Here is a 14,382-nt window from a genome sequence, read left to right on the forward strand (position 1 = left end):
GGATAGCTATCCCATTGTAGGTAAGAACTTCCTCTTAGCTCTCTCAGCTTTGCCTAGTGACCACCATCCAAACTGCTGGCTGCACTCCCAGACACTCTCCTTCCTGAGAGTGTCACAGTTCCCTGCAGGGTGGGCTGGCTTCTTACCCATTTATGAAGACACAAAACAGCCAATGTCACAGGCCTGTGAGACTTCTTGATAGGTACCTCCTCTCTCAGAAGCTTCTGCCAGAGCTTCAGTGAAGTGCTGTAATTCTGAAGTGACACCGCATAATGAATGTTAAATATTAAAAAGCACACCTCTTCTGTTTCAGGGCCTGCTTTTTTACCTTAAAAATGATCTTTTGTCATACTAGCCCGGAGTCCCTTCTGACCTAGTGCTTTATACTGAAGCGTTGTGGAGAGGATTTGGATTTCCACATTCAGACTTTCATCTGAAGCATTTTATATAAAATACCTACATTATAAATTACTAATTTTTTTCAACTGGATTAACAATAGATAGAGTTCTTATTTTTCCTTATCTCTCACTGGGGGTTCAAAGTTAGAGAACCTGATCATCCCAGTCGTCCTCCTGTGGAAATCAGCAAGATAATGAAGATTTTCTACCAGAATATTTGTTAGTGATTCTCGTTCACCTTTGCAAACACCGAATTTCTTCATTGTCTTGGGCTGACAGCTAGGGTGCCCTGGAAAGTAACTGGGGTATGTCTGTGGGGTTCTATCAGATTAACACACTGACCTGTTTAAAAGGAAATAAAAGGTGCAGCTCAGTTTTGGGACTGCACTGGACTCGCCGAGCAAAACCCTCTTAAACAGAAATTGTGCAGTGAAAGCAGAGGATAGAGTGCTCTGTGCACATTAAACACTTTCATCAGGGCCCAGGGGTGCAGCTCAGTTGGCAGAGTGCTAGCCTGGCAGGCGGGAAGCCCTGCATTCCTCCCCAAGCATCACATAAACCCAGAACACTGCCTTGTGCCTGTAATCCCAGCATTCAGGACTTGGAGGCAGGAGAATCAGAAGTTCAAAGTCATCCTTGAGATGTACAGGAAATTCAAGGCCATCATACATGATATATAAGACCCTGTCTCAAAAAATGAAAACAATAAAAAGCATTTTAATCCAAGCCTCAAATATGACTGATTTCAAAGCTTCTTTAATTAAAAGCCCTACTTAGTAAAAGAGGTGGCAACAAGCTGGTTTAAATTAATAAGTAATACTACATTTAATGTGTTCTGTGAATGCTTCCAGATTTGCTGATAGAAGTCAGTGATTATGTAACAGGTTGGGTTTTTGCTTTTGGTTTGTTTTTTAAGAAATCATACTTTTTACAATTATATTTGAATAAATGAGGTCAACTCACTAAACGCTTTGTAATTCAAATAGAAAGAAACAGACTCTTTGCTGGGGATGGGGAGAAAGGCGCAGGTGGGATCGATTTATGAGACAGACATTGTACCCATCTTCCTGAATAGCTAAGTTAGACAGGAAGCACAAATTTGATGATTGTGGGAGGTACAGTCCTAGTTCTTGGTCCACTGAAGCGGAAGCCACAGCATGATCGACACAGACACCCTTTGCTGGCTGTGAGCCATCAAAGCAAATATTTTTCTCAAGCACACCCAAATGCTAGGATGTTTGCTAATTTTTTATTATTAATATTCTCCCTCTCTCTGTCTCTGTCTCTCTGTCTCCCTCTCTCTCTCTCTCTGTCTCTCTGTCTCTCTCTCTGTCTCTCTCTCTCTGTCTCTGTCTCTCTGTCTCTCTCTGTCTCTCTCTGTCTCTCTCTGTCTCTCTCTCTCTCTCTCTCTCTCTCTCTCTCTCTCTCTCTCTCTCTCTCTCTCTCACACACACACACACACACACACACACACACACACACCCACCACCGGGCTCTACCTCTTGGTTCCCCCATAACACCAGCTTCTGGGGGCCAAGAAAACTTGAAGGCTCTTCCCACGGTCTAGACCCCTAGAGGAAGCAGATCTCTTTGGTCCCAGGTGTCTGGGAGGGAACTGGTCTCTCTACAGCCCGCCCCAAGCCCCGAGGGACTCTCAAGTCAGCGTGCCATCGAGGCCTAGCGCAAAGAGCTCTCCTGGTCGGCTTTGGGAAGTCCAGCAGCTCCCCATTCCAGGCGTTCTGAGTGCTCTGGGTCCCTGCCCAAGTCGCCGGGGGTCTTTGCGACTTTGACCAGTAGGAGCAGGCAACACCAGAGCCAGGCCGCCTCCAGCCCTTTCCAACTCTACCCCAGCAACAGCGCCTGAGCCCCAGCCAGGCGACCCAGCGCCGCGCCGAGCGCAGGGAGAGAAGCAGCTGTTCCCAACAGCTGGGGGGCGGCGGCGCCGGGCGCCCCAGGTGCTGTCCCGGCCAATCGCAGGCGTCCGGCCCGCCCCCTCCCCAGCCGGGCGTCGACCCCCGGGCCGCTGGGGAAGGGAGCAAAGGGGTGGAGAACTGTCCTCAGTCCGCACTGGTCTAGCAGCTCCCGGGCAGGAGGAACCGTCCCCAGCCCTAGCCGGGCCCAGCGCCGCGCCCCCAGCTGCCACCTCCGCGCCCCAGGACGCCGTGGCCGCTGAGCCTCTACGCCTCCCACCCCAGCCGTTCGATTTTTTTTTTTTTTTTGAGAAACATCTACCTCTTCTGGACTCGGAGACCACCATCCCTTTTTGAATTTATTTTATTTTGTCTTTTACTTCCACGAGGGTAGAGTGCAAAAGGCTCGCGCAGTCCACCGCCGCCGAGCTGGTCACCGGAACGATCGGGAGGGTCTGGACAGTGAGCGGACGAGGGGACACGATCAGAGCACCCGGGCGAGTGTCGGGGGCCGCGGGCCACTCGGGAAATCGCGCGCCCAGCGCCCACGCCGCGCCCTCGCCCCCGCGCGCGCCCTCGGCCCCGGCGGCCGCCGCGCGCTGCGGGAGACGCGGAGCCAGAGGACCAGGCGCAGCCGCAGCCGCAGCCGCAGCCGCAGCCGGAGCCCGAACCGCGGGGCCGGTGCGAAGATGCACACGACCCAGAAGGACACGACGTACACCAAGATCTTCGTGGGAGGGCTGCCCTACCACACCACCGACGCCAGCCTGCGCAAGTACTTCGAGGTCTTTGGAGACATCGAGGAGGCGGTGGTCATCACCGACCGGCAGACCGGCAAGTCCCGGGGCTACGGATTTGTAAGTTACACGAAAGGAAGACTCGGGCTGGGTAGGGGGCAACTAAGAGAGGTCCTGGCGGGGAGATCGAAGACAGGCCAGAAGGCATCAAGTGGCCCCAGGCCCTCGTGGGTCAGAGGTTGGGGTGAGGGGCAACGTGGGAGCTCGCGGGACGCCACCTCCACTAGGAGCAGAGCTGAAACTTTAAGGCTGATGAGGCTTGGGGAGCGAGGGCCTGTGCCTGCTTCTCAGGGTTCTAAGAGAACCTCGGGCTCTGCTCTTTCGGTGGTCGGAGAGCTCGGGAATGAGAGCCAGATCTGGGACGTAGGGAGCTGGGAGGGAGAGAACGAAAGCCCCGCACCGTAGCATTCCCGGGTTGGAGGCTGGTTGTTAAGCGCTCTGTTGCTTTGTTTAAAAAGAAAAAAGAAAAGAAAAGAAAAGAAAAACAAAGTGTGTGTGTGTGTGTGTGTGTGTGTGTGTGTGTGTGTGTGTTGTGGCGGTGAGGCAGGGGTAGGCAAGAGACACCCATGAGGTCTGGAGCTGCTGTCTCCCCTCTTGTCACACCCCTACCTTTTAAATTGCAAAGGTAGGTTCTTTAAAAAGAGAGAGAGAGAAAGAAAGGAAAAGCTGACCCTCTGGCTGTTTGCCTAACTGAAATAGCGCATTAAGCTTCCTGGAGATTTAAAGGGGCAAATTCAGCTGCTCTAAGAGCTAGGAGCCCTGGAGCAGGACAATCGCTATTGTCGCTAGGGAGTGTTTCCCTGTTGGGAGCTACCGGCTGGTTTGAGACTGGACTTTGTTTAAAGCTCACAGAGCCTCTGGGACCCGGTTGGGACACTGGGAAGGGGGTAAATCGTCAGGCGATTTCAGAATTATGGCTTCCAAATCTCTATTAGGCCCCAAATTAGCACCCTTAGGACTTTGGGTGGGGGCGGAGGGTTTCTTCCTTCCTCCTTTCTTCTTTCTTTTATTTATTTATTTTTAAACAGAGGATGAAGGGTTAATGTTCCAATCCCCTCCCAAATAAGAAAGAAAAGAAAAGAAAGCAAGCTTGGTGACTTCAGTATGTTTCCTGTAGGGGTTAACTGAGGGCTTTGTGTGTATGTCTGTGTATGTTGCTAAGGTCACCATGGCTGACCGAGCTGCTGCTGAAAGGGCCTGCAAGGATCCCAACCCCATCATTGATGGTAGGAAGGCCAACGTGAATCTGGCATACTTGGGAGCAAAACCAAGAATCATGCAGCCAGGTAAGCCATGCCCTCCCTTCCCCCTCCGGACTCCCCACTCACTGGCTTCAATGACCCCATTGCTACCCCCAGCCCACTGGCTTCCTGAAAATCTGTAGTGGTGTTTGGTAAAACTTGAGCTGCGACTGGTTATTCCATCAAGGCATTAAAGATACATGAGCATTCTGAGTGTGCCGCTGGGTACTTGAAATGTATCTATGTGCAAAAATAGAACTTAGGTTCTAGATAGCTTGCACCCAGAAGTTAATTCATGAATTTCCTATCTGATGATACATATTTTTGTCCGCTTTCATTTTTTACTAGCCACTTGTAGCCAAAAAGGTAAACTCTTGGTGTGGTCTAGGCCAGTTACACTACACTCACTGCAGGCTTGGTTAGAACACATATTTTCACATACAGAATACTAGCCATCAAACACTTACACATAGGAAGTTTCACCTTTACAGGTTACAGATTTTTTTTTAAACTGATACTTACTTAAAGATGAGAAACAATTTATTAAAATCCCCATAGCTGTTAGTTGACAACGGGATGTGGTATTTTTGACTATGTGAAAATACGACCTGTTGTGTTACTTGCTACTGCCCTTTACATTCATTGAAAGTAACTCAGTCGACAATAGAGTGAATGTATTCAATTCCCTGGGCAAGCAACTTTCTTGACTAAATCAAGTGCTTTTTCACTAAGCCTTTCCTACGGAGGTTTAAAAAGAGCTTGACATTTTTGTTCAGGGGCTCGGTTGTCAGAAAGGGAATACATGGAGAAATACCCACGAACATTCAAAACTATGTCTTTCTAAACTACCCTTTGTGTATGCACTATTCTTAAAAGAATGATGGGGAAATTAGGTTTTTGTGAAAGTTTTAATACCATAAGCTGTAAAATTTTCCAAAGCATCCCAGAATATTCCAAATTGCAAAGACTTTTTATCCTTATTTATTCTTTTTTTCCCCTTATAGGTTAGGGATATTTGTGAATTTAACTTTATTGTTCTTGGGTTTCCGTCATGAGCAGTTTTCTCTGGTCTAAATTTTTTCAATCTTTTTTATGGCTGTTAACTAAATTTTCCTTTTTTTTTAAGTTTTCCAATCTTAGTCTACCCAAATGTTTATTTAGGATGATTGACAACATTTATAGAACATACACTTTCCATAGATAAAGAACGTGCCCACATATAGTCTAAAGTATCATAGGAGTGTTCCTTTTTTAAATCAGAAATTATGACTGCAGTTTCTGGTTGGGATAGTAAGTCTCTAATTGTGTACAAATGGAAAATGTGTCTTTTATTGTTAGGTTTTGCCTTTGGTGTTCAACAGCTTCACCCAGCCCTTATACAAAGACCTTTCGGGTAAGTCAATTCATCAAATGCTTCAAAGTTTCAACATGGCTACCATTTGTTTCTCTGTCTCTTTGTTATGAACAGACAAGGTCGACAAGTCACAGAATGTTCCGGGGTATGCATATTTATATATGCTTATGTATTTTTTAATGCTGATACTATAAATATTTTTAGATGAGTCAAGTTATCTGACCAAGTATGCAGTCTCCAAACCAGCCAAATGTTGGGCTTATGATTAACCAAACCAAACCAAACAAACAAAAAAAAAATACCAGGTATGACTTGTGCACAAGACATGTGTCCCATCACCATCCCTGCTGTTCAGCTTGACTCAATGTTATTTATCTCTTTCTAACCTGACAGGGCTCGTATACAGTTAAGCTAACTGATGAGAAGGATGCCATGATAAGAGGTGGACTAGTTCTCTTTGGAATTAAACTCTGTAACCAGTAGACTCAGACACACAAGCTCAGATGGTGATTAACCGTGCATGGATGTTGGTGGTGTTGTTTTTATTTTTTCACTATAGTCCATAGCCCTCCGTGTGCTTTATTTTATTGATTACAATAATGAAGTGGTGTTGATAGCTAAACTGTGTGCTTTGACTTAATTGAACAGAGCTGTAGTGAGTGTTTTCTTTTCCTTGGGGAAGGGGCTCTTTGCCGTTTGTTTTTGGTGGTGGTGGTGGTGGTGGTGAGTAGTGTTGACTTTTGACTTTGCCATGGGAAGCAAAGGGCCTTTTTTTTCCCTCCTGCTTTTAAGCTATTAGCCTGTGACTTCCATTTAACATTTTTGTAGTGAGTGCTAAATTGTGTGATTTTTTTTTTCTCTGTAAGAATACAGATTCACTGCTTGCATGTTGTAAGTCTCTGTTGTCTGGGGGTGGGCTGTCTTTTGCAATGTATGTCCACTTCCAGGTCTTCTGATAGAGGTTCAGTGGCTCTATTCAGATTTCATTAACACTCACCAGTTTGGGCTTTTCTCCCCACTTAATTTTGTTTGGTTTTGTTTTGAGTAGCACCGTACTAACTCCCACCTTTCAGACCTAACAGGTGAACAGCCTGCTCATGTTTGTGTTGTCTCTGGGTTGTTATTACCAGCTCCTGAGGTCCCCAGCTCTTGTACATTGAACATGACACAGGTGGGAGACCACCCATCCATTTATCCTGGGCATGAGAGTCTGTTTCCACTATCTCCCACCTGATTGATATTCTTGTGACTCTAGTTCTTTTTTGAATATCCAAGTGGTTTGAAGAATTTTATAGTTATTTAGCTTAGGACTAAACATCTCCATGGATCACCTAGAAGGCTAGACTCCATTTGCACAGGTAGATAGCTACCTTGATCATTTCCCAATATGAGCTAAACCAAAACCAAGTAGTAAGTTGATTTGGAAGAAGCAAGTTAGATTTTGATGGACACTTTCTTACTACCCTCTCATTACTTTAATCTATGAGTAACTTACTCTTAGAGACATCTACAACTTTTTTGTAAAAAGCTATAGTTAAGTATAGCTATGTATCAAAGTCGCCTTCCAAACCAACTTGGATATGGACAAGAAATAATGAGTTAGTTGTAGTATTCATTTCCCGCGCTCTCTTTCTCTCTCCCTGCCTCTCTCTTCCTCCTTCCCTCCCCCTCCCTTTCCTTATCTCTCTGCTGACATTTCATTGGTGTGGACTATCAGTCAAAGTGGGACTCTGGAAGAAAACATACACCTGTACACCTGAAGGTGTAATAGTGAACTCAGTCCTGGCCTCCAAGGAGTCGTTGTGAAGAGCATAAAACCAAATCAGTTAACAGCTGTTCTTATGTGCTCATCACTTTGTAAAAAGAAGCTGTGCTTTCAGTTGTGGGGAGCAAGAAGATGGCAAACAGCCAAGAATTATTTGACTCAAGTTTAAGAGGATTCAGACTCTCAAGGAAACCCATGGATCGGGAGACTTGTATAAGCTGCGAGGAGGGGGACTTGACCTAGATGAGGGCACTGGGTGTTTCTAAGAGGTGTGATGGGATAAACTAGCAGGAGAGCCCAGGAGAGGGGCTAAGTGTATAGATAAAAAACTACAGTGTACCTGAGGGCTGGTTGGTTGCATCTGGCCTGGCTGTGGCAGTCCTTCTAGACCTTGAGAAAGAAAGTGACTCATAGGAGAGGAGAACCACCAGGGTGCTATGTATTACGTGGAAATCAAGTGTGTTTTGATAGTAGCCTTTTGTTATTCATCCCTTCTGATATTAACTGTCATTATAAAGAATGGTGATTGTTAAAGTGTGCTTAAACTGTTTGAACTTGAGATGCAAGTTGAACTTGAGATTAGATGCAGATAGCATTCCAGGTAGATCAAGTAAGGGTTTTCTTTCTTTTTTGAGTGGTTCTCAGCACTGCCCCGATACCAAGTCTGTAACCACCAAATTGCACCTGGTCACCCTAAACGCCATTTGAATGCCATGTTCTTATCTTAGGCCTGCCTGAAAGCAAGCTTGAGAATTCTTACACTTTTCACTTGTTTAAAAGGCTAGTGAGGAGACTATTAGTTTTCTGTGGTCCTTAAATGGCCCCTGGGTTACCTAAGGTCTTTAAAGACAAAAACATTGCTGAAAGAACTTGTGATTTAGCACAGAAGGCAAACGCGGAGGAACTTGTGGCCTTGATGAGCATCAGCTTCTAAATGGTCTATGTTGGAGGAAGGTATTTTCTCATCACAACTTTGTAAAGGAGATACTGCAGGTTTGTGAGTGGAGACTTAAGGTATAGTTTACACCAAGTTAATCACATACAAAGCACCCTTTCAGTGCTTAGGTGTAGGCAAGAGATGGTGACCCAGTGTACATTGAGCTTAGAACTGATAAGAAATTTACATAAATTATGCCATTTAATTATTTGATAAGCATCATTAAGGTTATTTCTTGGGGGCAAACAAAACAAGTGCAGGCAGGTTAATTTCACACACACACACACACACACACACACACACACACACACACACACACACACAATCACAGAACCAGTGAGTATGTTAGAGTGTGACTCCAAGTTCAGTCATGGCCTGCCTCATCTTGGAAGCTTGTCCATTGACGTTAAACTACAGCCAGAAAAGACATAATGTCACTTTCTCGGTGCTGGGAAGGGCCTCAGACAGGAGAGAGACAATGGGTCTCAGGAAGTCTTCATGAAGAAGATTAGCTAGATCTTGGAAGGAGGATGAAGACAGGGAATTATTTTATTCAGCATCTACTGTACTGACCACTGGAGACCCCTCCCACAGAGAGCTTCATTTCATGTACACCAACTTGGGACTGGAAAACACCAATCTCTTTCACACAGTAACAATGTGAAATAAAGAGGAAACGTGGACTTCCAAAGGTTCCTATGCGCTGAGATCTAGAGCTAGGGTGGGTAGCGGAGGTAGAGACTGGGGAGGGGTTGTCATCCTGGATGGAGAATGGATGGCATGCACTGGTGGGATCTGGTGGTCTGCGGCATGTCCAGGAAGCAGTAAGATGCCCTGCTGACCTGGGTCCAAAATAAGCTAAAAAGAAATACTAGAAAGGTCTTTTGAAGACAGATGCACAAAAGCCCCCAAATGATGAGATGGAAGAGGTGTTTTGGCTTGGTGTTAGGAGTCAGTTGCTCTTATGGATGAATGGATGAAATGAAGAATTGGTCACCAGTCTGCACAAGAGTCTGGAAGAACTGAGTTTGCTATTACTTTGAAAGTCACCGAGACTAGCCTGGCTTGGTAGCACATGCCTGGAATCCCAGAACTCTGGAGGCTGAGGCAGGATGATCATAAATTTGAAGTCAGCCTGTGCTATGGAGAGGGACCTTGTCTTTAAAAAACAGGGAAGGAAGGAAAGAAGGAAGGAAGGGAGGAAGGAAGGAAGGAAGGAAGAAAGGAAGGAAGGAAGGGAAGAAAGAAGGAAGGAGGGAAGAAAGGAAGGGAGTCACAAAAAGAATTTAGGGGGACCTGAAGAGATGGAGATAAAAGGAAAATGTAACCTCTCCCCTTTTTTTAATCACCCAAGGTGTCCACTTGGCTCTTGGGTTTGTAACTGCTTGGTGTGAAAATTCCATAGTGAAGTAAAGGACTGGTGCTTGGTAGCTTTCTGGTAGGCGGGGGATTCCCAATTTGCTTACAGAGTTCCTTAGACTACTAAAAGAGCCCCCAGCACACTGTGCAGCCCTCTGCTGCCTGCTGCACGAACCGAGACACTAGTCTCTCTGGGCTTCTCTGGGATCCCTCTCTCCACCATCTTTTGAAGGCCCTAGGTCTTCATTTGCTTTTGAATGTCTTCCTCACCCTTGCCAGCCTTCATGGAAGGATCTGATCTTTCAGAAAGAAATGACTTACGGTCTCATCGGGCGGCTTCATCCAATCAGAAGCAGTCATTAGCATAAATACAGAGATAGTAACTCTCGAAGCCATTCTTTCTATGTTTTAACATTCTTCCTACACACACTTTAGCCTGCCTTTTTTTGTTTTTGATGGAATAAACTTTCTTTGAGTTACTCTGCTATTTGAAGATACAAACCTATCAACCATTGCACGGTCCTCAGAACATTGGGAGAACACCAGGGGTTAATGTCTCCCTATCAGTGAGGTTCAGACTGGCTGGCCTTTGGAGCTGATAGATGTTTTACTTTGGCCTTATAAAGACATTTTATCCGCTGGAAACCCTTGTCGCATGACAGGATCAAAAATAGCCCTCTGCAGCCTCTGCTGTCCGTCACCACATGTAAACTGGCAAGAGAGGGATTCTCATAGCTGTGTCTGCACATTGTGGACATATCAGCTCTGGGGACAGCTTTATATACAGCCACACCTGTCACCAAGGGTGAGCCAGTCTCCTGATCTGCCACAGAGTTCACTGTGTGTGTGTGTGTGTGTGTGTGTGTGTGTGTGTGTGTGTGTGTGTGTGTGTGACCATGTGCCTGGTTTTTGACATGCAGTTAAGAACATCTCTGAGTGTCCTCAGAAACACTTGGTGACATGGTTTCCACTGGCACTGGGAAAGAGCTGCGATTCTAGTAAAATCGGATGTATTTTTATCTCGGGAGACAGAGTTCACCACCCTCTCTGATAAATTCATCTTTTCCATGGATGTTCTTAACGGGTGCTTCCAGTAGAATTCTGAAGAGACAAAAAGCAAAAAAAAAAAAAAAAAAAAAAAAAAAAAAAAAAAAAAAATCTATGTTTTTGAAAAAGCCTGAACGTTCTGTTTTGTGTTGAGTTCTTTAGAATTTGAAGATGGTTATTTGTGCTTGTGCTACTAATAAGTTGGTTTTGTTGACAGCCAGATAGCATGCCTGTGTTCTATTTTTAGAAAGATAGGGGGTTGTAAGGGAGATTCGTTTAAAGAAAGACAAAAATAAGCCAGATATTTGAGGTACCACTTTATAATAGGGTGGTGACGAACCGTAAGAATGACAGCTGCAACACACAGGATCTCATAAACAAACCTCCTGTGATTTTTTTTTTAACCAACTCTTAAGTGAGGTCCTCGGGTCTGTCCTGTACATGAGCCAAGAATGTAGCATTTCAGACAATGCTTGATTTTTGTTTCATGTTCTTGGCTGTTTACAAGGTGACCTGTAACCATACAACTGGACTGTACAAAATGTTAACCAACTGGGCAGATTGAAATCCATTTCTTCTTCCTGGGAGGCTAACTTAAGAGTTAGTGGGCACACAGAATAAGTGTCGCCTTACAATTTGTATCTTCTAAGTCTCTATTAAGTCCGGGGACATCTGGTTGTGTTTTCCTGTCCCTAACTTCTCCATCGACCTCCTCACACCTCACCCCCTTTCTGTCTGTCTTGCATAGAGACAAGCAAACTGGCTGAGCCTCAGTTGTCTGATAGTCGCACAGGTTTGATTGATTGTTCTGTCCTTACGGAAAAATAATAAAAGAGAGAGCGAGAGCGTGCTGCACACCTTTGGGAATCACTGCTGGGGCTGTAATGGCATTTTGGTAGCTTCCCACAACAGCCTCTGTGAGCCGAGTGAGCTGCACTATTGCCGTTTCAGGAGTGTGACTGCTGTGTTACCACACTTGTGAACTTTTAAACTCCTGGTTTGGGGTTTTTTATTTTTATTTTATTTTGTCGCCTGCTTCTTTTGTAATTATGTTTTTTAATCAGGGTGACTGAGGTTGCCGAGAGATTAATGTGTGCTGAGTCTGCCTAGCGATTTCAAATAGGGTTGCCATGATAAAGAAGAGTTGCAGTCTATTCCCCCGTTAGCCGCCAGGCCGTCTCTCCCGCAGAACCATGTAATGTCAGACAATCTTCTGAGTCCCGTACTCACAGAATGGATTTTTCCTATTTGTTAGCCTTATCTTTCTTATATGAACTCGGGACAAATGTTTTAGAAGCCCTCATGAAACCCCTTGTTAAAATCTCTCTTCCATGCACAGCCTTGGCAAACCATGATTCATTTTCCAAACTTGGCATAAATGAAACTGCATGGTTCAAAGTCGTAAGTGAAAATTCTAGCAGGGAGAATGTCATTCTGTTTTTTGTTGATGAATTCTCTCTAGGGTGCATCAAATGGACCACTAAAACGTAGATATTATGGCAACCCTATGTTGATAGCAACCACTAAATTTGAGTTTGTCTCCATCTCTGAGCAAAAAGTTCCACTAGAGATGACTGTTGCCTGACTTTGTTTCTCGTTTCTTAACAGGATCCCTGCCCACTACGTCTACCCGCAGGCTTTTGTGCAGCCTGGAGTGGTTATTCCCCACGTCCAGCCCACAGCAGCTGCGGCTTCCACCACGCCATACATTGATTACACTGGAGCTGCCTACGCACAATACTCAGCCGCGGCCGCAGCCGCTGCAGCAGCTGCAGCCTATGACCAGTATCCCTATGCAGCATCCCCAGCGGCCGCAGGCTACGTGACCACTGGGGGCTACAGCTATGCTGTCCAGCAGCCAATCACCGCCGCTGCACCTGGGACAGCTGCGGCTGCGGCTGCAGCAGCTGCAGCCGCAGCAGCCTTTGGCCAGTATCAGCCTCAACAGCTGCAGACAGACAGAATGCAGTAGACCCGCCGTCTGATCAAAGTCAAAAGGGTTTCTCTTTCCCTCCCAATTTCCCAGTTTTAGTAGCTGATGAGAACCATAATGTTGACTTAATAGCTTTAAAGGGAGAGAGCAAAACTATTGTGAAGCAGAGGCATTAACTTTTTTTTGTACTCCGGGTTGTGCTGCCGATGGAGACGGGAGAATGGGAGGGCAAGAAGCAGTTTTTGAAGTCAATCCCAAAGAGCCTGAGTTACACAGAATAGCCACTAGGACCTGATGGCAGGGTTATCAATGGGACTTCACTTTTGTATCGGGATTTTTATTTTTTGCTCTTTTTATAGTATCAGGGAAGCAAACTGCCTTTTCCAAGTTAGAAAATGCTATGTGAATCTAGTTGAACCAGGGAATATGGAGTGAGCAATATGTAGCTTGCATTATGTGTAAAAGTAGATTTTTAAAAACAAACACGATGGCAAAAGCGCTGGTTGTCCTTCGTTGCAGTCACTGCAGCCTGCAGAACCTTATTGAGGCATAAGGTAGCATTTGCGCTGTCTCAAAAATGGGCATCGAACAATCAGTTTCCGAGAAGGGCAGCAGGTACAGTGGTAGGCAGGCACCAAAGCTATTTTCTCATCTGTCCTGTAGACTCGTGGGATTGTGGAGCAATTGATACTGTACCAGCCGCTCAGACAATCAATGGCACACACAGTTCTGGAAAGGGTCCGTCACTTGTACTTGTTGAGAGGAGCTCGTCACATACTAATCCCTGTCCCCATCCCTTTCACTTGGGGAAACTTGCATCTGCTGGTCAGGCTTTCACCACCACCACTTTTCTATTTATTGTACGGACTGGGGGTTATGGGTAAAGGCAGGCGAGGTTTGCAGATGCTCAACCCTTCAGGACTGTCTGGAGGGCCTTTATTTTCTTCCCCTGTTTCAAATCATTTTACACCTTTTAGTATCTATTTCAGAGTCCTATTTAAAACTATTTATTAGTGACTACAGTACCTAAGACAGTAAGGTTCTTGACATTACAATTCTTTGATGGTTGATGGTCGTGTACTTTCTAATGTGCCTTAATAATAATCCTATTTAAGATATTTATTTTTAAGTTTTACTATGCCGCACTCTAAAGGAAGGAACTTTAGACGTGACACTGTAAAATTATGTATTCATCTCATGGCATAAGTTATTTAGTAGGTCTAGATGTAGTGTATTAAATATTAACCTATTCAACTAAAGATGTTGGCTTGGATTTATTTAAATTCATATGTGCACTGTTCAAGATGGTACTCTTACCTGAACACATTTGAGTCTATTTTAGTCTTGAGATTTTTTTTAACAAGCTACGTTGCTGGTTTTGTGCTTCCTTCTCTGGGTTATTTTACCCCTGTAGATCTCATCTATTGGGAACTCATGACTTCCCTACTTTCCTTGTGTAGTGTATGTAGTTTTAAAATACTGCTTTATATTTTCCTTCTGAAAGTGCGATACTTGCAATTTTTACTCTTAAACTAAATTGAATACTATTTTACACTGTATTGGACTTTTATACTTGAAGAACTTCATACAAGGGACAACAGGTTAGCGTTTTTATGGACTTTCTCCATTGTCACTGGATT

General features: G+C 44.9%; 1 protein-coding gene across 1 annotated transcript; it reads left to right on the forward strand.

The window, feature by feature from the left end:
* Nucleotides 1-2,998: 2,998 nt before the first annotated feature.
* On the forward strand, nt 2,999-12,781 carry Rbm24 (RNA binding motif protein 24). The gene is made up of 4 exons (XM_027410005.2): nt 2,999-3,166; nt 4,269-4,392; nt 5,686-5,740; nt 12,418-12,781. The coding sequence occupies exons 1-4, from the start codon at nt 2,999-3,001 to the stop codon at nt 12,779-12,781; spliced, it is 711 nt and encodes a 236-aa protein (XP_027265806.1).
* Nucleotides 12,782-14,382: the final 1,601 nt, after the last annotated feature.

Source organism: Cricetulus griseus, chromosome 3 (genome assembly GCF_003668045.3).
Source record: "Cricetulus griseus strain 17A/GY chromosome 3, alternate assembly CriGri-PICRH-1.0, whole genome shotgun sequence".
NCBI lineage: Eukaryota > Metazoa > Chordata > Mammalia > Rodentia > Cricetidae > Cricetulus > Cricetulus griseus.

Coding starts and splice junctions, on each gene's coding strand:
- Rbm24 (XM_027410005.2), top strand. CDS start 2,999: ATGCACACGACCCAGAAGGACACGACGTACACCAAGATCTTCGTGGGA. Junction 4,393..5,685: donor ACCAAGAATCATGCAGCCAG/GTAAGCCATGCC, acceptor TTTTATTGTTAG/GTTTTGCCTTTGGTGTTCAA. Junction 5,741..12,417: donor CTTATACAAAGACCTTTCGG/GTAAGTCAATTC, acceptor GTTTCTTAACAG/GATCCCTGCCCACTACGTCT.